This window comes from Pezoporus wallicus, unplaced genomic scaffold (assembly GCF_028554395.1).
Source record: "Pezoporus wallicus isolate ANWC-B61680 ecotype Strahan unplaced genomic scaffold, APGP_CSIRO_Pwel_v1 contig_4264, whole genome shotgun sequence".
Classification (NCBI taxonomy): domain Eukaryota; kingdom Metazoa; phylum Chordata; class Aves; order Psittaciformes; family Psittacidae; genus Pezoporus; species Pezoporus wallicus.
The window spans coordinates 903,830-929,568 of NW_026637102.1; the positions used below are offsets into that span (position 1 = coordinate 903,830).

General features: G+C 53.3%; 2 protein-coding genes across 12 annotated transcripts in view; one reads left to right on the forward strand and one right to left on the reverse strand.

The window, feature by feature from the left end:
* Positions 1 to 25,739, reverse strand: part of CDH23 (cadherin related 23) — a 208,062-nt gene that overhangs the window by 8,789 nt on the left and 173,534 nt on the right. For 2 of the 11 annotated variants that reach the window (XM_057403314.1, XM_057403304.1), the window contains exons 37-49: positions 9,214 to 9,435; positions 9,012 to 9,131; positions 6,636 to 6,816; positions 5,602 to 5,735; positions 5,150 to 5,359; positions 4,865 to 4,972; positions 4,216 to 4,318; positions 3,225 to 3,350; positions 2,936 to 3,139; positions 2,253 to 2,711; positions 1,265 to 1,381; positions 512 to 736; positions 260 to 429 (exon numbers count right to left, since the gene is read on the reverse strand). In XM_057403314.1, coding sequence (XP_057259297.1) covers positions 260 to 429; positions 512 to 736; positions 1,265 to 1,381; positions 2,253 to 2,711; positions 2,936 to 3,139; positions 3,225 to 3,350; positions 4,216 to 4,318; positions 4,865 to 4,972; positions 5,150 to 5,359; positions 5,602 to 5,735; positions 6,636 to 6,816; positions 9,012 to 9,131; positions 9,214 to 9,435 — 2,379 coding nt within the window. Of the gene's footprint in view, positions 1 to 259; positions 430 to 511; positions 737 to 1,264; positions 1,382 to 2,174; positions 2,712 to 2,935; positions 3,140 to 3,224; positions 3,562 to 4,215; positions 4,319 to 4,864; positions 4,973 to 5,149; positions 5,360 to 5,601; positions 5,736 to 6,635; positions 6,817 to 9,011; positions 9,132 to 9,213; positions 9,436 to 21,935; positions 22,037 to 25,739 lie in introns of those variants that run through there. The other 9 variants (XM_057403303.1, XM_057403306.1, XM_057403305.1 and 6 more) reach the window with 8 other exon arrangements.
* VSIR (V-set immunoregulatory receptor) lies at positions 11,099 to 21,682 on the forward strand. The gene is made up of 7 exons (XM_057403316.1): positions 11,099 to 11,231; positions 15,800 to 16,255; positions 17,010 to 17,057; positions 18,351 to 18,458; positions 19,981 to 20,008; positions 20,500 to 20,687; positions 20,956 to 21,682. The coding sequence occupies exons 1-7, from the start codon at positions 11,168 to 11,170 to the stop codon at positions 20,991 to 20,993; spliced, it is 930 nt and encodes a 309-aa protein (XP_057259299.1). The 5' UTR covers positions 11,099 to 11,167; the 3' UTR covers positions 20,994 to 21,682.

Below are 25,739 nucleotides of genomic sequence, written 5' to 3' on the forward strand. Positions count from 1 at the left end.
TGGCTGTTTCATCACTTACACTTTTAGCAGGAAGTAACCAAGGGCACAGAGGGGCACCCAGGGGTGGGCACAGCTGGGCCCAGAACAAGATTTCACACATTCAGAGTACATTGGTTGGTTGACCATCTTCTTCACATGGTTCAAGCACAGGCAGAGGGAAGAGGTGGTGACCCTGGAGAATCCCCTAGCTCTATGCCTGACTTCACCAGGCAGGCACTGCTCAGCCCCACATGGACTTGAACAGGGGACCCCAGCTCACCTGGTAGGATGGCTGGCTGAAAATGGGATTGTTGTCATTGATGTCCACTATCTGGAGGTACACAGGGATCTCAGCAGATCTGCGAGGAGAGCCATTGTCAGAAGCTCGGACAGTGAAGTTCAGCCACTGCACCTCCTCGTAGTCCACCGTCCTGTTGGCCACAACCTTCCCTAGAGGATGTCAGACCCTGACATGAGACACCTGCCCCAGGCCACTGACCTGCCTCAGACTCCCCCTCCCCAGGTCACCGACCCGCCGACTGGTCTTCAAGACAGGCGTAGCCTTCCGGGGAGAGGTTCAGCAGCTCATAGGTGATTTGCCCATTGGCACCTTTGTCTGGGTCCACTGCTGAGATGGAGATGAGTGTGGTGCCCTGTGTGGCTCCCTCCAGGATCTTCTCAGTGAAATAGGTAACGCCAAAGGGGCGGAAGCGGGGGCTGTTGTCATTGACATCCAAGACATTGACTGTCAGCTTGGCTGTGGCCATGGTGGACACCACAGGTGAAGAGAAAAGGAAGAGGAAGTGAGAAAAAAAAGGGAATCAAAAATGGGAGAAAGGAAGGTTGTAAAGATGCAAGCATAAAACTAAATGGTGCTGGTTAATCAAGAAAAAATACAATCAGTAAAGCTGCTATGCCCTGAGCTGGCTGTGGGACGCCAACTTCAGACCTACTCCTGATTTTTGTGTGCTTTCTCACATGCAGGCCTCAATTTACCAGGAGCAGGCAAGACATGATGGAGATGGTAATGAAGAAATGGGTGTCTCCTATGGCACAGTTATGGGCACACAGCCCTCTCCATCCCCAGTGCAGCCCTGGCTTGTCAGGGCCATTCGCTAAAGGAGAACCGGAAACTGATGGGAGCTGGTCCAAGACTGGTCCCACTAGAAATGTTGCTGTTCAGAATAGAGAGGGAGGTGGGAGAGCAGCCAGCTACTCAGAAGCTGCACTGGGAAAGGCTGTGCCAGCCCTGACCCTGCACTCCCTGGGTAGAGCCCATGCTTACCATTGGGTACGCTGACTGAGCGGTCGATGACTTCACTGGCATTGTCATGGACGGAGATGGTGATCTCGTAGGTGGCCACCAGTTCCCGGTTGAGGGGACTTTTGATTTTCACAGCTCCTGGGAACCCCAAAAAGATGGGTGTCACAGGTGGTGCCTGCACCGCCCACACTGGGGACCCTCAGCAGACTGGTCTGTACCAGCCAACTACTGCATTCTCTGCTGCACTTGCTCTCCTGCCTCTCCCCAAAAGCTAAACAGGGAAAACACTTAATAGCTACAGGAGGAGATAACTTCCCTCCCCCTGCTTTCCGCCTCCTGCCTTCCTGCCTGCTCCCTGCTGCCCAGCTAACAGGTTCTTATGCTGCCTTAGCCAGGTAAGGGTTTGGGTTGTGTAGATGAGGGGCTTGGGAGCAACTGCTGCTGCTGCCTTGCATGATCCCATTTATGTTAGGCTCAGCATCCAGGTACCTTTAAGAGTCTTGTACTATATCACTTCCAACAAGGGTGCTTTTCTTTCCTGAGTCAGCTCTGTGCTTCCAAAACAGACGTGAGGAGCTCCTGGACCTCCTTCCCCAAGGGTAGAGCCCACCACCTACCCCAGAGTGCCCCTTCTGCTCCCCCAGTGAGGGTGCCAGCATCCGGTCTGCCAAGGCTGAGCAGCCCCCAGCCCACTGCGGGGCTGCCTGCCATGGAGATGGGTGAGATGGAGGGAGGTGACGGATGGCACAGAGAATGAAACAAGCACAGACAGAGACAAACCTGGTGGGCTGAGAGCCGGAAAGGAAAGAAACAGGTTAGTTAAGTCAGTTGACTGGGGAGAGAGGACAGGGCAGGGTGAGACAGAGCAGTCAAAGGACGAGAGTGGGGAGGCAGGAGGGGAGCATCATCTCCCCATGCCTCAGACACCTACCTCCAGGCAGAGAAGAAGAAGCAGCAGAAGCAAGGAGAGGGGTCCGAGCTGCCCACACTGCCCTTCCTGCTCTCCTACCTGTCCTAAAATCCACTGCAAACACTCCTTGCTGTCCGGGCACTATTGCATCTGTGTCATCGCGGGCCACGATCTCCAGCAAGTAGTATTCCAGGCGAGGGTGGAGGTCCCGGTCAATGGCAGTCATCTCAGCCACCACGGTGCCAGGCGCGGCTGACTCAGGGATGCTAACCGTCTGGATGGGGTTGATGAATTCAGGACGGCAGTCGTTGACGTCGTCGATGAAGAGGCTGACAGTGGCAGTGCCTGAGAGTGCTGGTGTGCCCTGGTCCACAGCCACCACCATCAACCGATAGGCATCCCGCTCCTCCCGATCGATGCTGATGTTAGCCACGCGGATCACCCCTGTGGTGGCATCAATCAGGAACTTGTCTTGGCCACCACCTTCAATCCGGTAATCCAGCTGCTGGTTGAGGCTGCTGTCAGCATCCGTCGCCATCACCTGGAGGACGGAGAAGCCTGGAAAGGGGGGACACAGCCCTCTTAAGCGAAGGGAGGAGGGCAGCAGCAATAAGCCCGCAGTCCCAAGGCAAATACTGTAATGTAGAAGGTTACTTTTAAAATTTCCCTTCAACCCCATCCTAGTGAGCCCCGACACTGGGAGCTGGATCTTCACAGTCCCAGGGGGACACCCAAGTCTCCCTGTCACCCACCCTCACACCCAGCCCCGGCCCTCTCCTGACCTGGGGGACTGTTCTCCAACAGCCGTGCCGTAATGGACGCTGGCTGGAAAATGGGGCGGTTGTCATTGTCATCCAGGATGGTCACTGCCAGGCTGGCGGTGCTGTTCAGCCCCCCTACATCACGAGCTACCAGCGTGTACTCCAGGCAAGGGTCCAGCAAAGCCTCTCGGTCTATCACACTGCCGGGCTTCACCGAAATGACACCTGGAGAAGGGGAAAAGCCCAGTGACAGACCCCATGGCTATATGGTGGTCCTGGGCTGGGGACAGGGACCTGATGAGTCACCCACCCGTCCTGTTGTCAATAACAAAGAAGTCTAGGGACGCCTCCAAGAACTGGTAGGTCACTATGGCATTGCTGCCTTGGTCACTGTCCAGAGCTAGGATGGGTCCATTGAGCACCGTGACCAGAGTCCCTGGATGGGATAATAAGGGTTAGGGAGGGTATCAGTTCCCCGTGGAGCCTCCCACAGCCCCCTCCCATCCCGGTGGTGCATGAGGGACAGAAATGAATGGATGGAGGAGGTGACAGAGTGGGGCCTCGCAGGGCACGAGGCAATGGGGGGGCAGCTGCTGCAGCCTTGCAGACCGACTCGTGAGGCCCAGGTGAGGCAGAGGAACATCCAGCTAAAAACAAACAGACAGACACATCCATCAGATGGGCAGCACCAGCACCCTGCCACCGAGGGCATCACCTGAAGGCACCCAAACCCTTTGCCTGGGATGTCCCTCGATGGTGGGACAGGGAGATACCTGAGGCCTTGGAGCAGGGAGCAATTTAAATGGCAGGAAGGCAAAAAAACAAAAGAAGAGTATTTCTAACTCTTTGGCTGGGAAACATCTACCTTGACAAGCTGGACTCTTTTATCCCTAACAGCGAGAACAAGGTGGCTCCAGGTACTGATGATGGAGGGATGGCACCCCATCACCTGCAGGGATGCTGGGCAGGTTGATGGCCTCAAGGCTGTCCCCAGGGCTCGACTCAGACTGCAGGTGCCTCTTGCTGCCTGAAGCCAAGCAGTTCCCAAATGGGGACAATTTCCTGCAGGGTTGTGCTTGACTTGTGCCAGGAAGGTTTTCCAACAGCAAAGCTACAGTGTCCTCAAGGCTGACCTCCCTGGCTGGTCAGCAGGACCCCCTCATACTCAGCATCCCCATTCCACTGATGCGCAACCTGTCCCTGATCAGCATCATGTCTCCTTCATGATGTCCAGAAGACATCTCCCCTTGCCCATCCCCAAAGTGAGTGTCCAGGAGCCACACAGGAAGGCAAAAACCTACCTGGGGATGAGTTCTCCATCACCTCGGCCTGATAGGAGCTTTGGGTGAAGAGAGGGCGATTGTCATTCTCATCTGCTATGGAAATGACCAGCAGGTCAAAATCCTAAAGGAAAACAGGGACAAGAGGGTGATGACTGCAACGTCCTTTCCTTGAGCTCACCTCCCACCTCTCCCACCTCCTGCTTAGTGCTGGTCAAAGATGGAGTCCTGTGCGGCCATGATGCTGTGCTCCCTAGACCACCCCTGGAGGGTCTGCAGGGATCCTCACCCCAGGACTGGGCATCCCTTCCCAGCCTGCAGCTTGAAGGGTGATGCGTGGGACATATTGGCAGAGTCAAAAGGTGCTCTGGTGTCATTGTGGTTGTCCAGCTCTCCAGCCCGAATTTGTCTGACCTTCTGTGATGTTTACTGCTGTTGCATGGAATCAACATGGGATGTTTGACTTGCCCTAAATCCTACTGGTCCAGTTATCTGCTGTGGAAGGGTTTGCAGCCCCATCTTTGTGACCCCTGGATGTTTTTTAAGGGATGTAGCTTCTATTGGAAATACTGGGGGTATTTCCTGCCTGTTTCTGGCCACGGCAGGAGCCCCTTCTCCCACCTGCCCTGCCACCTGCACTGCTGGAGGCCCTGGCGGTGTCCATAATTACCCGCCTGGCATTGCGTATGTTCTCAGGGTTGTCCTTCACTGTGACAGTCAGCCTGTACTCTGCCACCTGCTCCCGGTCCAGTGGGCGGTTTACGTAGACAATGCCACTCTACCAAGAAAAAAAGGAGGAAATAGGTACAAGGGACAAGAGGAGTGCTTTCCCAGGACACCTCTGGCCAGGGCAAGGATGCTAGACAGCATCCATGGGCGCCCAGGGAAGGCAGGACTCTAGGTACAGGGGTGCCCACCCTCCATGTCCCAGCATCCCACCCCCCTGGGGCCATACAGTGCTGTTGATGTAGAAGGCATTCTCTGTGTTGCCTGCTGTTATGTCGAAGGTCAGGAGAGCGTTTGGCCCCTGGTCTGCATCCCGGGCAAGGACGCGGGTGACAAAACTGGAGACAGGGGCATTCTCACTGAGGGTGATGTTCATTGGGAGGTTGAGGAGCACAGGATCATTGTCATTGATGTCCAGCACACGAACACCCACCAGGATCTGCAGGGAGAGAAACAGTGCAGCCACATGGCATGTATTTCCATCCCTCCCATCATTCTTTTGCCCCCTCCCTGGCTAAGAGGTGGGTTTCCCACTCAGCCTACTATGGTTTGGGGGAGGAAAGCCCCAGGGACAAGGGGAAGGAGAAGGAAGGGAGGAGAGTGAAGGAAGAGACCAGGGGGAAGGAGCTGAGGATGGGAGATGGCGCCCTGCAGCTCATTACACTGCTCCAGAGGACTCACCGTGGAGCTGAGGGGGGGCACCCCCCGATCCCGGGCAGCGATGGTGAGGTTATAGAAGGGGATGTTCTCACGGTCCAGCTCAGCATCCTTCCGCACCCGCAGCTCCCCTTCCACTGGGGAGATCACAAACTCCCCTGCCGGAGACAGAGGGGCCCTGCCTCAAGCCATGCTGCTGCAAGTGGCCCTTTTTTTTAAGGGAATGGCTTATTTTGGAGTCAGGGGACAGGCACCACGGCAGGTTTGGCACAACACCATAGCCTGTTATTGCAGATCTGGGAGGACTGTGGCAGCCAGGACTATCCTGGATGCACCCCCAGGTACCAGCAGGAGCAGGGGATGGGTTGAATAGCCAAGTAAGACATGCCTGTGCCTTGACTAAGCCTTTCTGAAGAAGTCAACAGGTCCCCAGGCACCTGCCCTTGCCACGAAATGGCCACAGCAGGGTGGGCTACATGGCATGGACTGCCCCAAGCCAAGGGGTTGTGTCCTGGTTGTTCTGGAAAGCTTTGCAGCTGAGTCAGGTGGGAGATGAGACTGGGCTCTGCCTTCCAGACACCCTGGGCTAAAGTCATCACCTGCTTACAGAGGGACAGCCCTATGTCCCCATGGCCAGGGATGCCCATGGCTATGCTGCCACCTCCTCTGGGGTGCTGGTGTGCATGGAGCTACAGCCAGGGGTTACAAAGCAACTCAATGCTCAAACGCCCTGCAAACCCCACAGGAGTGAGGGGACAGGGCTGTGCACTTCCAGCTCAGTTTCTTTTTCTGCATTTTTGCCTTTTAAATTTTGTTTGCCTTTATTGTTCAGCAGATTTCCCCCTCCCTTGCACAAGCCCCGGCCAACCCCTGGCCGGCCACAAACAGGTTAAGTTTCCTGTTGCTCAAAATAGGATTTCCTGGTTTTGAAAGGCTGAATCTGCAGAAGCGCTGGGAGGGAGGATGGCTTTGCTGAAACACTTCCGCCCTCGCTCCCACAAGCCAGGTTCCTCCATGGGGCAGCCAGAGGAGTGGCGGTACCACATGTCCCCACTCACCGAGGGGGTCCCCGGCGACGATGCTGTACTCCACTTGCCCGCTGGGTCCCGAGTCACCGTCGTGGGCCAGGAAGGTCCAGACGCGTGGGCCAGGCTGCCCCTCCGTGACATCGAAGGGACCCTCGTAGGGCCGCGGGAAAGTGGGACAGTTGTCATTGATGTCATTGAGGTTCACCAGCACCTGCAGTCAGGGGGAGAGCATGGAGGGCACAGAGGGGAGAGCGATGGAAGAGACTGCTGGTCAGGAGCATGAGAAACCATGGACAGGTGACACTGCAAAATACTTCCTGTATTCCTGGCTTTGCTGGGTTCACCAAACACCCAACTCACAGTCCTCGAGAACAACTCAGATTCAGTTACTCCTCATTCCTGATTATGCCCTTCCTACAGTGACATTATGAAACTCCAGCTGCACACAGGTGGGGCCCTTTTCAACCATGATGGAGAAGTCAACACAAAAGCCAAATGTTCTCAATATCCACATCCCAAAACCCAGACTGGATAGAGAAAAACCACAGACACAGATCTGATCACCAAAGCCACGAGTTCAGAGAGACCCAATCTCTGCAGCCAGCTGCACACTTGCTCACTCTCTTTCCTCCACCAAGGGCTTCATTTCTAGTGCTGAGTAAACTTCAAAAGATTTCCAGCTTGCATCCATATTCCAACACAAACCACCACCAACGCAGCTGGCGTGTTTCCCCGCTTAGCATCCCTTCCTATGACACACTTAGCTGGCTATAAATCAATGCTACAGATCTCAGAAGGAGAAAGTATAAAAAATTTAGGACAGAGTAGACCTGCTGGCGAAGCTCGGGATCCAATGAACTTGAGCTTTGCTTTTTAGCTGAGTCGCACTACATAGAAGATAATATATAGCCCTATATTATACTGCATTGCAAAGAGGGTTATCCATTTTGTTTCAGGGAACTTATACAGTGGAGAAATGCTGCCTGAGAGTGAGAGTATCCAGTGGCTAGTAAAAGGCTGAGCTTCGGTGGTTACAAGAAAGATATTGGAAATTAAGAACTTTCTGACCTCCTGAGTTAAAGGATAGTTAAATCCTTCAGATGGGCATTTGTTACTGGCTAAATCTAATATTTACAGCAGAGTATATCTGAGTCTCTGCTGTTTCCTAGCAGTGGAACAAACAAACACTGGCATGCCTTATCAGGGTGATGGATTTCTCATCACTTGGGATCTTAAACAATCACCAAACCTCCTCCTAAAAGCTATGTTTTCATATGGTGCTGGCACAAACTCCCTGGGCTGTGTAGGGAGGGTGCTTCCTATCCCTTCCAGCTTCAGTACTTGTTGCTCAAGGGGTTTCCAAGTTCATGTCTTTTCTTGGGCCAAGAGCAGGGAAAGCTCTGCCTTTGCCTTCAGCACATCAGCTGCTGCTGCTCCTGTCGGCAGTTACACCCCAGGTCTCAAGGTTTCTACTGCAGTTTCCCTGGGCCAGGAAAGTATCTCCAGCAGCATCAAATGCACAAATCTGAAGGCTTCCCATCTGCCCAGACTGGAGCACAGCGCTGCCTGACTTGTGGGGACTTTATCCATGGAAATCTGCCACACTGGCATCTCCCTTTAGAAGTGAGAAAAATGTTTCTCTTTTTTTTCCTTCACACACAAGAACTTATCATCTCCTTTCGAGAACCTATCTCCTTATTTGAGCTTAGCTTAATATCTGGGTGAGGTATAACGGTCCGTAATAGAGAGCCAGATAGAAAATCTAACCTATCCCTTCCACCTGAAGACTCCCAAATCAATCTAGGCATGGACAACATTTGCCATACAACCCGTCACATTTTGGTTTTGGTCACAAAAACACAAAAAAAACCAACCCAACCAACCACGAAATCGGTTTATTGAATTCCTGCAAAACATGTGTTTTGCACCTGTTAGTCTGAGCTCCCCACACTTTGAGCACCATGGTCCAGAAAAAATGGAAGAGTTATAGTGAAAATCAACAAAAAAAAAAAAGGGCTAGAGGAACGAAAAAGGATTTTTAAAAGCAGATAAATAATCTGAGAAGCTAAAGACGAAACAGAACTTAATACAATGGCAATGCTGTACTATCTACTGTCCATTCGAGCAAGAAGGTCCGAGAAAACACAACGCAGCTTAAAAGCAGTTTGGGGAATTTCTCCTATTTGTGTGTTTGCAGGATGAAATAATTGGGCTAATTTACTCAGGAGCGTCCCTTGCCTGCATGCCTGCAACTCACCATGAGGGAGTGACAGCAGCTGGGCAAACTGGCTGCAGCTGGGAAAAACAACTGGTGACCACTGGGAAGGAAATGTGAAACTGCTCACATGAAGAGCTCCTCAACCCTGCCGAGGCTGTGGTGTTGCTATCCTGCTGGCAGGTCCTTACCGTGGCGGTCGATGTCAGCCGTCGTGAGATGATGGGGCACTGGTCAGTGGCAGTGACAATCAAGGTGTAGCGCCCATGGCTGATCTCATAGTCCAGCTCCTTCACTGTGCGAATCTGCCCCTGTAAGGCAAGGGGACAGCGGCCAGGAGTGAAGGGAGTGGGACAGGGATATGTCCAGGATGGGGCTGGCTACCTTACTGACCGTGGCACTGTCGATCTGGAAAGTGTCCAAGATGTTGCCTTCAGTGATGGCGTATGTAACTGTGCCATTGGGTCCTTCGTCCTGGTCCAGGGCCTGCACAGTGATGAGCGTGGCATTGAGCGTGGAGGGGCCTTCATCAAGGGTCACCTCATAGAGCTGCTGCTGGAAAGTGGGTGCGTTGTCATTCTCATCCAGGACGGTGACGTACACTGTTGTGGTAGCCTGTGGAATATGGGAACATCACATTAAGCACTGCAATACTTGGAGCTGGCTGGGAAGGCGGGATCTGTCAAGGTCAATGACCAACATGGGTTCAACCCTGCTAAGAGACACGAACAGGATGCAGGGCTCAAAATGAAATGTGCCATTGGTACAGGTACATTTGGTACAGGGATAAACATACAGAGATTAAATCACACCCTTGTTCCCAAGCAAAGCATGTCTCTGTAGAATCTCTCTCCTTTTCACCCAGTTTTTACTGTTGCTGGTAACAACTGGGAGTAGCCCACGGCAGACGGAAAGCCAGAGGCTGAACCCTATCATGCCTCACTGCCTTTGGAGGAGGCATGATGAGTCCTCATTTTGACATTAGGGACACCTTGGTTGTTGTTACTGATTATGGCAACATGGTAGGAAGGAAAATACCCAGAAATGTTGCTGCCATGGCTATGGGGAGGAGCAAAAATGAACATTTTGGACAACCAGACTGACCTCTTGCAGGCCCTGTCATCTACCTGCTGACCACAGTTTCACTGCTGGTCAGCCTCAGCCTGTCCTGACCCTGTTCCAGCTGTATCTGGCCCTGCATAGGCAGTGAAGTCTGTCTTCTGGATGTGTCACTATGGTGGCACACCTGGGGACAGAGAGGTGACAAAAGCATGCCACCCTGCCTAAGGGCTCAGGTTAGATATGGGATCTCAGGATGACATACAATTTGGAGTGTCTGGACTTTGTGCCTACATGTTCTCCAGCAACACATTTCTTCCAGCTAGACAAGGGTTACGTTTTTGGCGAAAGCATCACAAATGTGTTTGCTGTAAAAACCACAAAGCCACGCGTAATTAGCTACTTTTCTATTTCATGGCATGCTCCAAATTCAGAGGAGGTTAGAAGCAAATCTTCCTGTGGCTTGCAAACCTCCATGTGTCTCCAGGCTCCACTTTCCAGGGAACACTGTTTTGAAAAGAACTGGCCCTTAGCTGCAGATGGAGATTTTTTGGTGCCTTCTGAATTCGAAGCTCAGCTCTGTGTATCAGCCCACAGTGCTCCTTTGTTAATCAGTGCTGCTTTGCAATTTGAGGGCAGAGTAAAAGCCTCCTCCTGTGTAAACAGGCTGCAGGAGGGGGATGCTTTGCTCCCCTTTTTATGCAAAACTCTGTTCTCTTCCCCCTAACCTCTCTGAGTTACCCTTCCCTGTACCTGCCTTCCCGTCATCCCAGGAGGGTTTCTGCCCACTTAATCCTCACAAACACAGAAAAACTCTAGTTACAAGCAAAGTGCACTTTAATGAAGTGAGCTGGAGATTGCCCCCAGGGGACCGGCTCCCACCGGGAAATGGATGGGGACCAGCACCCAGCCCCTCCTGGCTGAGCACCTACATGTGTCCGACACGGTGAGCATCCTCCTCAGCTACCTCCTGTGCACCCCGAAAACGCATGCAGGAGACGAGCTTGCTCTAAGCTACCCCCTCCGACTCTGCAATTAAAACCCCGGCAGACTCACCCGCTGCAGCCCAAACGGCTGGGACTGAAGTGCCCCCCCCCCCCCCCCCCCCCCCCCCCGCTGGGCCCTGCAGCATCTCACCTCCTGGGGGTGCTCGCAGCTCTCCGCAGGGCTGCGCGCAGAGTCTCAATGAAATTTCCTGTGTGCGCCAGCCCTGCCGGCGCTGCTGGGCTGCTCAGGGCGGGTGACCGGGCGGCTCCGCGGAGCCGAGCGATCCCCGGCCCCAGCCGCGATGGAGTCGGCAGCCCCCAGGCTCGGGCTGCTGCTCGCCGCCCTCTGCCTGCTCGCTTCCCACGGTAAGCTCCAGTTTGCTGCTTTCCTCGCCTCCCCGCCCAGCGAAACTTTCCTTGCTGCGCTCGCCTGGACAGGGCTGTGCCTCGGCACAAGGAGTTTCGGGCGTTTGGGGGGTTATTTGCTTTCGCACCCTGTAACTGTGGGCTGGAAAGTGGGGGGGGGGAGGTCAAGCCAGCCTTTCACACGATAAGTTGTGTCGGGGGTTAGGGGCCACAGGGGAGCTGCTGCTTTAAAACTCTGGGACTGTTTTTCCCCCCTGCTTTCCTTTGCTTTGATCTAACATGTGTGGAAGGAAAGCAGCCATTCCCCTGTCCCCGCCAGCCACCCGCTGGGGACTCCGAGCTGGCAGTGCCGCCCCCCTCCTGAGGGAGCTTTGCCCCGGCACGGCGGTGCTCCCCGGGCGCGCCGCTGTGAAAGGGATGCTCCACGCCTGACTCTGCACCAGCCCTGGCGGGCAGCGTTTCCGTAGCGGGGCTCCGGGGCTGGACAGTGGAACAGGGGCGGTGGCAGTTAAAACTGCAGTTCATCTGTGGACGAAGGAGCAGAGAATGAAGCTGGGAAGCACTGTGGTCTCACCCTGCCCTGCGCAAGCAGGGGATGAGCATCCTCTTGGGCTTGGCTTCTCCTTCTGCCCTGGGATGACAAAGTGATCACCTCCAGGATTTCTGTCAGCACATCCTCAGGAAGAAATGATACCCCCACTGCCCCTTCTCCTCTGGGACAGCAAGGCTAGTGTGGACTTGCTTTGCATCTCGTTTGAGCATCTCTCAACATCCAGGAGCGATTTTCAGCATCAGTGTGGGGCTTTGGATTATTTCATTTATCCATGTAGGGTGCTGCGACTGAACATCAAGCCTTCTGCAAAGCACCCACCTCAGACTCTGATGTTCAACATGAGCTTGGTGCCAGAGTTACTGAGCTTTGTGCAACTCTGTGCCTACCAAAACTTTCTGAACCCCCAGCTAATTTTAGCAGGGCTTGATGGAGAAGTAAGAGTCCTTGGAGGCATCCACCTCCTATGTGGTTTGGGGACGCTGGCAGGTAGGTGGACGGAGAAGTAGCACCTCTCCACCCAAAGGATGGCAGCTGAGCCTGGCTTTCCAAAACCACATTTCAGCATTGCGATCCCATCCCCAAGCCAAGCCGTGCTGGAAGAGGAGCAAGGTAGGACCCTCCAGTGAGTGCAAGTAGCTCCAGACTGCTCTCCCCGTAACCTGGATGATGCACCCAGGGTGCAGCTCTGCAGGAAAAAAGCCATTTGGCTCCTTCAGGTACAGGAGATGAGAGCCGTTCATACAGGTGTCTCAAGCATCTTCAGTAAGTCTTTTCTCCTTTTTCTTTCCTGCTCTAAGTACTTGTGCTGAGGTATGGATGCCCCTGCAGATCTCACCTGGCTGATAACTCCGAAACATAATGACACCTTGTGGCATTTTCATGTGAGGCTGTTAGGAAAGCTCCCACAGGGGGAATTAAAGCTGGGTTACTCACTTTGATGCTGACCAGTCACTCTCAATCTGACAGCCCCTTCCACTGCTGTGGTTGAGCTCCCCCAGAGGCTGCAGCCCTCCAACCCAGATTTCCCTGGAGTGGAAAGAGGTGGCATAATGTGGAAATCACTTCTGTAAGTCACAGGAGTGTAAATCAACCACCTGCTTCTCAGAGCAGGGGACCAAAGTCAGGAGAAGAGGCCAGGAGAGGGTTTTGGTCACCAAACCCGGAATTTGGCATAAAATCCTGTTTTATTTAAGCTGTTGGCTGGCAGAGCAACACAGGTTCTTTGGCATTAGCACTTTTTTTGCACTTCATTTTCTCTGGAAGGAGAGTTTACAGGTTTCAAGCTAGGCAGTGATGCTGGCACTGGGCATGTACCAGAGCTGCACCAGGCTCCATGCTGCACCGATGCAATGCTGCAGCTAAGAGCCAAAGACACTGAGGTGCCAAGGAGGAAGGGGGGCACTTTTGGCACCCACTTGAGCCCTCCTCTGTCTTTACCAGATGGTGGCAAGACAACAGCTCTCTGCTTGGACTTTGATGGGTCCAGGCTCTCTCAGCTGGAGATGTGCAGTGACGGGCATCTGACTTTATTTTGGCATTTGCCAGCAGCACTGACTTCAAAGGGAATGGTGCAACTAGGATGGGATGGAGCCAGACCTGGGGTCTGGGCATGGAAGAAATCCACAGCACCCCAAGGGAGATTAAGATCCATGAATTTTAGTGCAAAGATGCTGATGGAAGGTATTTCCTCTGGGTACCATCTGGCATCTAGCACAGCTTTAAAGCCTCTTTACATCTTGGGGATGGAGCAACCCCCCTGGCACTGCTATGGGGCAAACTGTTCCTTGCCAGCTCTCCTCTCCCAGCTGCTTTCTCCTCCGCTTGACGTCTTTTGGAAGCCTTCCCCTGCCTGGGAGAAGGAAGGGAAGTCGGTAATGCTGAAAGCTTCGCACACGTGGTTAACCTCTGCCCCTCCCCGTGGCAGGGCTCCGCTGCCAAAAGCGTGGGCTGTGGTGACTTTCTATCCGGACTGTTCCTATCAAGCCCCAGAGGTGGAGGCTGGATGGTTCAGTGAGGCATAGGTTTGCAGGCTGTGTGGGGATGCATGGGATGGCCCCGCTTTATTTGAGGGGGTGTGTGGAAAACAGGACTCCTGCAGATACTTCTGCAAGGTGTTGGAAGTGTGGCTTCCTCCAATAGAGCCCTGGCTTCCCTTCCTCTGGCTCCCTGGGGAACCCCGAAGTGAATGGGGCACTTCCCGTTGTGGCAGGTATTGAGAAACACATCTGAGGTGCCTTTTGTGCTCAGTGCACTGGCAAGGAGGTGGGGGACCCCCTCTGCTGTGTGCCAAAACACAGGCAGCCTAGTCAAGCATCCTGGCCCCAGAAGCATCCGAGGATGAGGAGCAGCTGGGGCTGGAAAACAGGCACAAACTAGGCAGTGTTGAGCTCAGGCCACACAAACCTTTGCCCCAGCACAGCCCTGGGGATATCCTGCTGCATGCACCACGGGGAGCAGGCTGAGGTGCCTGCAGGAAGCCAGTGTGATTAGCTGGAGCAATTTGGCAAATGTCACACTGTCCTCAGCTCCGGAGGCCTCCTCGGCACCCTATGCTGCAGACCAGGGGGGTCTGATGGGGTAGATGCCATCCTCACAGCACCCTCTCTCTGCAAAGCACCCTCAGGTAGGCTGCTGGGACTCTGAGCCTTCACAGCTGTCCTTATACTGTCACCCTAACACCCATAAATATCCACGAGAGGTGGAAGTCATGGGGGACGTTTTCAGTTTCATTCTCTCAAGCAGAGCCCTGTGCTGGGCGGTGACACGGTGACCCTGCCCTGAGGAGGATGCTCTCCTGGCAGCCCGGTGATGGGGAGCCTCTCACCCAGCTGGATGGCTTGGAAGGCGGGCACAGCACACCCTGCCTGTGATTGATGCCCGCTCAGTATAGCAAGTGAAAAACCTCAAAGCGAAACAGTGGCGGAGCTAATGGCACGACAGGATGTTACCAAAATAAAGAACATTTGCTTCATACCATCTTCTCTGTTGCAAACCAGCTCCAGGAACAGTGTTTTCCCAATACTTTAAAGAAAATGAACCCAGAATCTGCTTTTACTTCAGCTTTCGAAAGTGATGTTTGCATTTCTGCAAACACAAAGCAGTGGTGGGGCCAGAGCACCAAAGACATGCCTGTCTTTGCTTTTTTCTCTCGCCTGATGAGCAGCTTCCCTTACCCACCAGTACCCTCCACCAGCATGCTGGGATGGGACCAGTAAGCCCCTGGCTGCTGTGTCTCTGCCAGGCCTCCTGCCTGTGTTTCATAGCCAGCAGCGGTCAGGGATTTCTTTCTGCAAGTTGTTTTCATTTTCAAGCAGCTCCTCACAGTCAGCATTGGCCACTTCCCCCTTCTCCTCCCGAGGGCTGAAAAACAAGCAGGGTGGGACCTGCTCCCTGCCTGATCTCGGGGCGGGGGATGAGCTCCTCTGCGCTGTTTTCTTTTGTATTTTCTCCCCCTCTTTTATTTTTCCTTAGCAGCTGGCTCAGCAGCATTTGTATTTCCTCATTCACGAGCTGTTCCCTGTTGCCTAGCTCCTCATCCTCTGCATGATTTGCAGAGGTTCTGGTGCCCCTTACCTGCTTCCCTGCCCCACACCTCTGCCAGCTCTGCTGGCCCTGGGTGAACTTCTGCTGCTATTATAAGGCTGATGCTCAGGTACATTTAAAGTATGCCTCTCTCTCAGGGTGTATTTCTAGGGTGAAGTTTTGCTCCCAGCCCTGCTGGGATGTTGCTACAGAGCAAGCAAAGGGCTCACACTGTGCTTCCCACCTCCCTTGTCTTGGGATATGGGGAGCTCATGAGTTTTTTTTCCCTAAGGGCATAGGTGAATTTTTTTGCCCTCTGCCTGCAGGCTAGTGTTGATGCTGATTGCTCTCTGCAGCCCCTAGCCATACCTCTGCCAACGTAGGTGATGGGTTTGCAGTGCGTGTCTGGGGAAGGATCCCCATTGTGCTACGAACCGAGAGTAAACCCAGGACTGTAGGGTCTGACGCATCTGCTGTGCCTTCTTCCTGGCAGGAGGACCAGCAGCTTTTCTCATTACCACCCCATATTCACTGTGCATCTGCCCTGAGGGCCAGAATGTCACCCTGACCTGCCGGATCAGTGGTCCCCTTGCTGACCGCCATGACCTGCTCTACAAAACCTGGTACTTCAGCAGCAACGGTGACCAGAGCTGCTCTGAGAAGAAGCACATCCGCAACGTCACTGAGAAGGAGCTACACCATGACCTGGGCAGGCACCATGAGCTGCCAGGCAATGGCACCCAAAAATCCCCTGCTGGGGGGCAAGCCAGCCATCATGGGGTGGAGTTTGTCCCAGACCACCATGGTGCCTTTCACATTGTGGTGATGAACCTGACGCTGCAGGACAGTGGAAATTACTGCTGCTACGCTGTGGAGGCCAGGCGGGAGCACGGCAAACCCCACACCCTGCAGGTTGCTCACGGCTTTGTGGAGCTGCAGATCCATCAAGGTGAGGAGGGCAAGGGGAGCCCCTGACAGCCATGCATCCATGCTGGGGTGTGTCAGGGTGAGGAGGCAGATAAGGGCTGTGGGGGATGCTAGGGTGCAGCATCAGGGCTGGGGAGGCAGGGCGAGCTGATGCTGAAAGCCAAAGCCATGTTGCAAGAGTCAAGGAGCAGCAGATGTTGAAGGTTTGAATTAGGGCCAGAGAGCGTTGGAACATTCAAAGGAAAAAAAAAAAAAGAAAAAATAAATCAAGAGGCTGGAACGCAATAAAATCCATGCTACATAGTTTCACTGATCTTCTTCAACCTCTTTCTGGAAGAGAGGAAAACAAACCTCAACATAAAAGGAGCTGGCTGGTCAGCCAAGCCTGAGTGAGGGCTGCAAGCGTTGCTTGGGATGCAGGGCTTGTGGGTAACCTCAGGGCAGCAGCCCAGTGAGGAGAGCTGCCCAGGAGGTGCGAGATGGAGGGGACAGCATCACCTGCTCTTGATTTGCAGTGTTAGGAGAGAGAGTTTTTCTTCTAGATAAAAAAAAAACAAAACCCAGAACCTGCATGGCCAGGGCCAGGCCCTGCTGCCATCAGGAAAAAGGGGTCTTGCAGCAGGAATCTTGGTGTAAGCTTCCCAGGATTAAACTCTTGCTTTTGGGATGCTCTGGGCTGATTTTCTCACAGATGAGCAAAGGCAAGCACAGCTATCAGGAGCAATGTGGGACCTGAGCAAATCACTTGAGATTTAACATGCTTTTCTGCTCCACAGGCAGAGGAGGGCTTCAAAACTGCACGTTTCATACTGCCACCAGCAAAGGTAAAGGGAAAAAAACACCTCTCCAATGCTCTGCTCACCCATGTCTTTCCCTAGGGATGCCTGCTTGCTGTAAACACACCAGTGTCCAGATGCAACCTCACAGTCGGGTGTGGGAGAGTGATTTCTGAGGCTGTCCCCATGGCTGCATCTGACAGGCACATCCTGAGGCTGAGGAGAGCCTCTTCTGGCCCATCACCTGGACATGACTGCCCTGAAGCCTGTGGGGATCATTCACCCTAGTTGATCACCTGATAAATCACCTGAGCCCTGCAAAACATGGTTGGGGATTTAGTGGCTGCTGCCATGAGCAGATGGGGAGGGACAGAAAGGTAAAGAGTTGCAGGAACCTCTTGCAACTCCCTGCCACCATCACAAGCCCATGCCCCCTCACCCTAGGCAGAGATGCTCTAGCAGGGGAAATCCAAATCTTGTTTGAGTGCACAGACAATGTCAAAATGCTGAAGATGCCTAGGCAGGTGATGCCTCAGAGGGTTGCTCTGTCTGCCCCTGTTTGCTGGGGTAATGAATGGGCAGATATTGCTAAAATTGGTTGCCAGCCCAGCCATGGGAAACTGCCCCCTGCTCCCCATGGGTAGCAGTTTCTGCCTCAACCCCTCAGCACTGGGACACCCTGACCTGCCAGGCAAAAAAGAAAAGGGGAAACATCTACCCCCACTCCAGACCACACACATGGAGCAAGAAGTTGCTTCCCCACATGGATGTGCAAGAGAAAGGCTTGAGCTGAATTTACTCTTGATTTAGGCAGCCCTTGACTCTGCCATCCCACTTGGACCTTGATGGCCACAGACATGCCTGCAAGGCTGCCAGCCTTTCTGGGGAGCCTCTATGGGTAGTACTGCTTGGGTAGCAAGCCCTTTGATGCCTGAGTACTTTGAGGCAGCCTGATTTTGACAAGCTGGCCATAGGTTGAAATCAGCACTCTTTGAAATTGCTGGGAGCCTTTCTGCTGACTTCAAAGGGCTTTATCAGGGCTCCTGCTTCTCTCCTCATATCTAGAAGCACAAAGAGAGACCTTGGGATGTCCTCCAGCAATGGAGGATTTTGGTAAAGGTCCAAAACTGATGCCTCAGGGCTTATCTCCGGAACCAGCAATGCACCCGAACATGAATCCCGGCTAGGAATGGACCACCCATGTGTGTTAAAGCCTCATAGTACCAGGCATGGGGCAATGCCAGTCCTGCCCCATGCTTCTGGTATGGCTTGAGGAAACCACGGCAGTGTAAGGTGAATTCTCTCTATCACGCACTCCAGCTCTGCCCTCTTGTGTTGCAGATATCACAGCCGCTGCACTGGCAACAGGCGCCTGCATCGTGGGCATCCTCTGCCTGCCCCTCATCTTGCTCCTGATTTACAAGCAGAGACAAGCTGTCAGCAGCAGACGTACGTACCCTCCCCTTGCCAGCTGCCTGCAAGGACACCCATCTCATCTCCTGGGCTGTGTCAGCGTGGCCTTTATGGGATGGGATGTGTCCCACTGGGATCAGCTGGTTCAGCTGTCCATGAGCACAGTTTAAGGTGGTCCAAAGAGAGGTCCCTGCCAGATGCCTCCTGCAAAGCTGTTCTTGGAAGGGCCAACCATGTCTGCAGGCTGCTGGTGAGGAGTGTGGGATAGGAGGGGTAACTGATGCCTGCAAGGCACCCAGGGAGACTGCAAAGATGCTGCCAGGCCCCTCCCTGCTAAGCCCTTTCTTCCCCATCCCCTGCAAGAGCTGGCTCATTTACTCACCTGTCCTTCCACCATACATCTGAAATAGAAGCTTTGCTTTCTAAGCGATTAAAAAAGCATTATTCATGCTTTTTCTCTCCTCCTTATTACAAAGACCCCTTATATGTCTAAGGCAATAGGACTGCAGCAAGCCAGCTCTCCCCACACTGACACAGCCCTAGAAAAACAGATGGTTCCAAGATGCTGCCAGCTCCTGCCCGTGCTTGGCTCCCAGTGATTTCAGTAATTAAGCAGAAAGGGGCACCACCTTAACTAGCAGAGCCATTTCATCAGGCCTTGGGCAAGCCAGGGGCCCTGTGGGTTCTCTCACCAAGCTCAGTGGGCGGCTATGTGGCGTTGAGTAAACCCTTTGGAGAAGTGGGTTTTACAGCAGCAGTGGGTGTGATACCGGCACGAGAACAGGAACTGTGCTTTCAACATCCATCTCAGGCTGAAAAGACTAGCCACATGCCTTCATGCACCCATTTTGCTGTGGCTGGGATGCAGCTTCCATCCTATGCTGCAAAGCATCACCTGGATGCTATTTAATCCAAGAAGGACAGTAAATTCCCAGGGGCATTTGCTTCTGGGTGTCTTGGACTAGGTTAGCTACAGGTTATTTTTACCAGGTGCTTTCCACCAGCACAGTCTGGGCCAAATCTTGTGCATCTCTGCTCAGGATGCTTTCCATGCAGACATCCAGCACAGCTGAGTAACACAGCCTGCAGGATCTGCTGTGGCTGTGGCAAAAGGGGTGAGGGGATCAGTAACAGGGTGCTGCCTGGACAAACACAGGGGCAACCAAATGCTGGGGTGGCATTTTGCAGAGCCCTAGGAGGGTGTCACCGGCAGGTGGTGGGTGCATCTGGGCACGAGCAGGACCAGGCTGCAACACAGATGCTGCACTGCACTCACCTCACCCTGTGCATTGGCATAAGTACCTCCTTCCCCCTCCTTCACAGGCTGTGGTTTCAGGCCAGGAGGAGGCCAGGCTGGGGAGTGAACAAGGTGGGAGATTGCAGAAGGAGATTTGGGAGCAAAGAAGGGGCTGATGCTAAAAGAAGGGGGAAAGGGTGTGAAGGATGTAGAGAAAGGAGGAATTGGATATGGATAGGACCACCAGAAAGTTCTGCCAGTGGGTCTGGGTTTGACCCTGGATCCATGCTGCCAGCACTCACACCATTTTGTCTTTGGCAGGTGCTCACGAGCTTGTCAGGATGGAGAGGTGAGGAAACCCACGTGCTTCCAGCTCCCCTCAACCTCCTTGCACACCCCTCTGCCTGCAGCCTGGACCTTGCAAGGGTTTTGCCCTGTCTTTGCCCTGTCCTCTCCTCCCCTTGAAGCTGGCATGTATCCTCAGCCCACTAGGACAAAGGGGATGCTGGCGGTACCTATACCTGGAATCCTGCCCTTTTCCAGGCAGCCACTGTTCCTCTTCACTTCCTTTGAATGGGAAGTGCCTCCTTTCTTTTTGCCTGTGCCAAGGGCACACATCTTCCCACGCTCCAGAACTTGAAACCAGGGTGCCTTTCAGCTAAGCTTCCCCCTCTGCACCAGGCTTCCTGCTTGCTCTCACCTGAGGTGCCACTGCCTCAACCTACTCCCTGCCCTGCCTGTTGTTCCAGGCGCTCAGCTTTATCCCCTGGGATAAAAAAGGCTCCTGAAATAAAGACGCAAATCCTCACCTCTCACATCCTCTCCTCTCCTCTCCTCCAGCAATGCCCAGGGCATTGAGAACCCTGTCTTTGAGGCGGTCCCCTCAGCCAGCATGGAGCCACGGCCCCGACCCCAGCTCTCCTACATGGCCAGCCGGCAGCCCTCCGAGTCTGGCCGGCACCTGCTCTCCGAGCCCGGCACCCCCCTGTCTCCCCCCGGCCCTGGGGACTGCTTCTTCCCATCGCTGGGTGAGTGACAGGCAATCCTGAGCCCCCATGGAGGCCATGGCAGGAGGGGTGGGAAGAAAAGGGGCAGCCAGGGGGATGAATGGGAAAGGGGGGGGATGTTAAATATTGGCTGCAAACTTTGCATCATGTGGGACATCAGGTCCCAGGAATTTGAAGATGGGAAGGACTCAAAAGTCTGTTTTCCATGCAAAAGCAGAGTTTCGCTGCTTGCTGAAACAGATCCCCACAGCTCTCAGCTGGACTAATACCCTAGTCTGTCCTTTTCCAGATCCTGTTCCTGACTCACCAAATTCCTTGAAAGAGTAAAGACCCCGGAGGAAACCACATCCCCCAGTCGCAGCTGGGAGAGGCCCAGCAGCCACTGCACCATGCCCCCAGCCGGGACCCTGCGGAGGGCAGCATGGCCATGGGCAGCAAAGCCTTACACAGTGAAGCTGGGAGCAGGAGTCCAGACCTCACCTCCTGTCCTGGCTCTGCCCTGGGGCTGGAAGTGAACCTCTCTTGCCTGGATTTCAGTTTTTAACTACTTCTATGGAGAAGAGCATGGCTTTGTACTGCTCACGTTTTATAGACTAGCTGATAACTGGGGATGTGGGGAAGGAAGGATGACCTGCACCCACAAACCTCCACAAGGACTTAAATTATTGCCAGGGTTTAAGCTCTGCAATATGAACCTGATTCTGCATCTTTGAACATCCTCTCTGGGAGCGGATGGTAAAGTACTTTATCCACCCTGAGACAAAACAAGGTCACTGGCCAACCTTGTACTACCTTTTTCTTTGCAAAACAGGAAGGGGAGAGGCTCTCTGCCGCTGATGGAACCCTCCTTCCCTACCACCCTTTTGAGATGGTTACGGACATGCAAGGCTGCAGCCTTTCCAGCTGGACACATGTAGGGAGAAGCCTTATTTCTGCTGCAATTTTATCCTCAGCTTGGGATCAGGGGAATTTATCTTTCTTTCATTATCAGTGCTGATTAAAAGAAAAAAAAAAAGGATGTTTATGGGTTTTTTTTGTTTGTTTTTTTTGTTTTTTTTAAATGCTTGTAAATTAGAAAGTTTATTGGGAGGGTGTAGGAGGATGCTCCTGTGACATGGCTGAGAGCCCTTGCAGAGGTAGAGGCATAGGAGCATGCAGTGGGGAATGCTCTGGCTGGCTTCCCCTCATCCTCCTGGGGCCAACATGGCCAAAGCACACATTCCTGGGGCCACTGCTTTCAGACACAATGAAGAACCCTGCAATGCCACATGGGATGCGGGTGCACTTCCAGCATCCTCTGCCTGAACACAGCACCCTGGCATTGCCTATCCAAAAGAATCGGTGGGTCAGGCTCCAGCATGACTCAACTCCTGGCGAGGACATAAAACTTTGTGGTAGACACTGTTACTCGAAGAGTGTGTTTCTGTGTTTGTTTTGTTTTCTGTTGCTTCTGTTGTAAAGTTGGGGGGAAACTTCCACTAGACAAACATAAACATTAGTCACATCAAAACAGTGTCAGACCTGAGCAATAGGTGTACCAGGCAGCATGCCCGGGCAGAGCATCCCAGGCAGCACACTGGATTTTCATACTACGTGGCTGCAGGAAACAGCATTTGCCTCTGCAGGGGGAGGGGACACCCCAGCCTGCTGCAGGATTTGATTAATCCCGTGCTGGTTACAGCATGAGGAACTTCAAGAAGGTCTGGCCACAGGCAGAGGAATAAAGAAGCCAGCACCAATGCCCCACCTTGCAGACATAACTTTCTGAGCACAGGACTTGTGCTTTACTGCCAGCCACAGCTCAGCCCCTTTCCTGGCTTTGCTGGGGAAGCTTGCCCAGTGCCTCTGGCTCTTCCCTCTCCCTGTCCAGCAGCTGCAGCTGGAAAGGCACACAGGGGATCTGCCTGCCTGTGCGCCCTAACTGCTTTGAAACCCTCTCCAAGACATAGAATCATCACAAAATCATAGACCCATTCAGGTTGCAAAGCACCTTTAAGATCAATTCCAAACATTAACCTATCACTGCCAAGTCCACCACTAAATCATGTCCCTAAGCATATCTACACATCTTTTATATACCTGCAGGGACAGTGATTCCACCACTGCCCTTGCAGCCTGTTCCAATGCTTGACAGCCCTTTCAGTGAAGACATTGTTCCTAATATTCAATCTAAACCTCCCCTCGTGCAGCTTGAGGCTGTTGCCTCTTGTCCTATCACTTGTCACCTGGGAGAAGAGACTGACCCCCACCCCACTACAACCTCCTCTCAGGTAGCTGTAGAGAGTGATAAGGTTCCCTCCCAAGCCTCCTTTCCTCCAGACTAAACAACCCCAGTTCCCCCAGCTGCTCCCCAGAAGACTTGTGCTCCAGACCTTTCATCAGCTTTGTTGCCATTTTCTGGACCCACTCCAGCACCTCAGTGTTTTTCTTCTAGAGAAGGGCCCAAAACTGAACACAGTATTTGAGGTATGGCCTCACAGTGTCAGGTACAGGGGAACAATCACTTCCCTAGTCCATTTGCTAATGAATGCACTGTTTAATGACAGAAAAAAGCTTTGCTGGAAACAGAATTCTCCCTGTGTTGCAGGGGTCGTGCTTTGGTATGCCCTATGCTGCAGGCAGCTGTGGTGGGCAGGCAGAGGTGAGATGAGCAGCCATGTTCTCTGACAAGAGGCATCGATGCAGCAGATCAGGGCACTAGGTGGCATGAGGGACCATTTCCTACCTGGTCAGTTTGTCAGAAGGAAAACTAGACTTTTACGGGAGAGAGGCAATGGCCCTGCAGGCATTCAGCAGGAGCCTTGGCACACTGGGTCCTGGCACTCCACCTTGGCCCCAACAGTGGTGGAGAAGATGGCATGGTGCTGTACCTTTGAGGAGGATGCTCATGGTTAAGGTGACCCAGCAAGATGCCCTTAAGGACCTTGATGGGTACCCCAGCTCTTGCGAGTGCCTGGCTTGGGAACACACACCGAGCTAGTGCTGTGCTGCTGGCTGTTTTCCACTGCATCAGCACCTGGGACTTTGCTCATGAGGAGAGTGAGGAGCCGCAGTGCTTCACCTGAACTCTTGTTTTGGAGTGGGTTGACGGGAACAGAAACTGCAGAGGCTGAAGCAGCCCTGGATCAGGGTGGCTGTGAGATAGGCATCTGAGCAGCTTTATGGATCCACCCTGACTCAGGGCACTACCAGTGCCTGGGGTCTGTGGATATCAGGAGGAGTTCAGCTCCAGCACATGTGGTTGATGCAGCTCCCTTGGCCAGGCATCCTTCTGCTGCCAGAAGCATCCTGAAGACTCTGGAGCAGGGCCAGCCCTTGGGGAGGTGCAGCTGCAGGCTTGCACCAGTGTCAAACAGAGCTTGAGTGACTCCTGCAATTTCCATGTAACGATACCAGGACCTTCCAGTTGCAGCTCACCAGCTTGTGAAGGATTTCTTTCCTGCAGTGCTTGTTGGGGTAAATGCTTTCCTTTTATCATAAGCATTTTTAGCCTTTCTCCCCTGCATTTCTAGACTGGCCAAGAGGATGGCCAGTCTTCCATGCACCCTTGCTGTCCTGGATATCAGAGATCATCCCAGGACTTCCAAGTGCTCTTCCAGCTCTGTCTCCTCTGCCTCTCCCATACTCAGAAGGCCGTGAAGTACACGTATAAATTATAGACAATAATCTCCTTTTTGTGCATCATTGCATCAGCCCAGACTTGTGAAACCGAAGTAGACGACAAACTCCTGACAGACATAATTTCATGATCCAGGCATGAGGCCAGCAGTCCCCAAGTGACGTGCAGGACAGCCTTTCGCAAGACCTAAGTATCCTCAAGCTCTGAAATAGGCCGAAACTTCTTTCCACTCAGGAATCAGGTCACTGGACACTTTGTTTTGCTTCAGCGTGGCAGGATTTTTATTGTTGCTGCTGGCATAACTTTCACCGGTGATATGGTGGTCATGCAGCAGAAACCCTGAGGACAAGCAAGGCTGCTGGGACACTGCTTTGCACCAGTGTGAATTGATAAGCTGCGTCACTTGACCTCTCTGGCACCAGGAAGGGAAGACGGCATTGCCATAGCAATGGGATTTGCCAGTTTAGCACACGGCATTCCTCACAACAGCAGCATCACCAATGTTCCTATGGTGCTGGGGCGATGGGGACAAGGAGGAGCTAGCAGTTATCGGGTGCTGCAGTTACACAAAGCTGCCTTCCCTCATTCTGGGGGAAGAGACTGACTAGATTTAAGCCACAGTGGCAGCCTGGCTTAAGAAAAAGATGGTGATGCGCAAGAAAGTGTGTGAACTACCCGGGAGGGAGCAGTCGAGAGTGCAAAGCCTAAAGTGAGAATTGCAAGCCCCAGTTCACACTGCTGTTTGCAACCAGTTTCCTCAAAATGTACAGCAGGGCTTTGCAGCAAGAGCTCTGCTGGGAGATCAGAGAGATTGCAAGAGATAGCAGGTAGGGGCTGGGGAGAGGAAGGATGGCAGGGTGTCATGCAGGGTGTCACGCCTCCCCATCTCACAATTTGGGCTTGCTTTCTACACACAGTTGCTCGCTCACATCCCCGCAGAGCTGTGGGATTAGGAGGGACTCAGGGCTGGAAAATGCCTCAAATATTATTTGCCCATTTGACCCTCCCTGGCCAGAGTCCTCTTTAGAGGCCCAAATAATGAAACTTGTTACCTGTGGAGCAGGGAATGCACGAGTGAGAAAAGCCAGGCTGCAGCAAACTGAGTTTCCGGGCACTACTGCAGGCTGGTAACCACAAAGCAAGGTGGCCACATCCCCAGAACAAAGTATGATGGACAGGATGTCATATCAGGCCCCACATGCAAGCTCAAATCCTGCTCACCATAGGCAGGGCACTCCAGGTGGCAGCAACATGACCAACAAGCTGCCCAAGCCTCACAACAGCTATAGCAGTAATTACTGGAGCTCTTCTCATTTGCCAGCACTAGAGCAGACACATGGTGAGCTGAACCGTGGTTCAGATGCTGATCCAGTGACCCCCTGCCCTGAGATGGGTGAGCAACATCCAGAGACCTTTCAGACTCTGAGTATGAGAAACTGGTGGGCAGGACAAAT

What these genes read in the sequence shown, in the direction of transcription:
- VSIR (XM_057403316.1), top strand. Translation starts at nt 11,168, where the DNA reads ATGGAGTCGGCAGCCCCCAGGCTCGGGCTGCTGCTCGCCGCCCTCTGC. An exon ending in CTGCCTGCTCGCTTCCCACG is followed by an intron (nt 11,232 to 15,799) that starts GTAAGCTCCAGT and finishes TCTTCCTGGCAG; the next exon opens with GAGGACCAGCAGCTTTTCTC. An exon ending in ACAAGCTGTCAGCAGCAGAC is followed by an intron (nt 18,459 to 19,980) that starts GTACGTACCCTC and finishes TGTCTTTGGCAG; the next exon opens with GTGCTCACGAGCTTGTCAGG.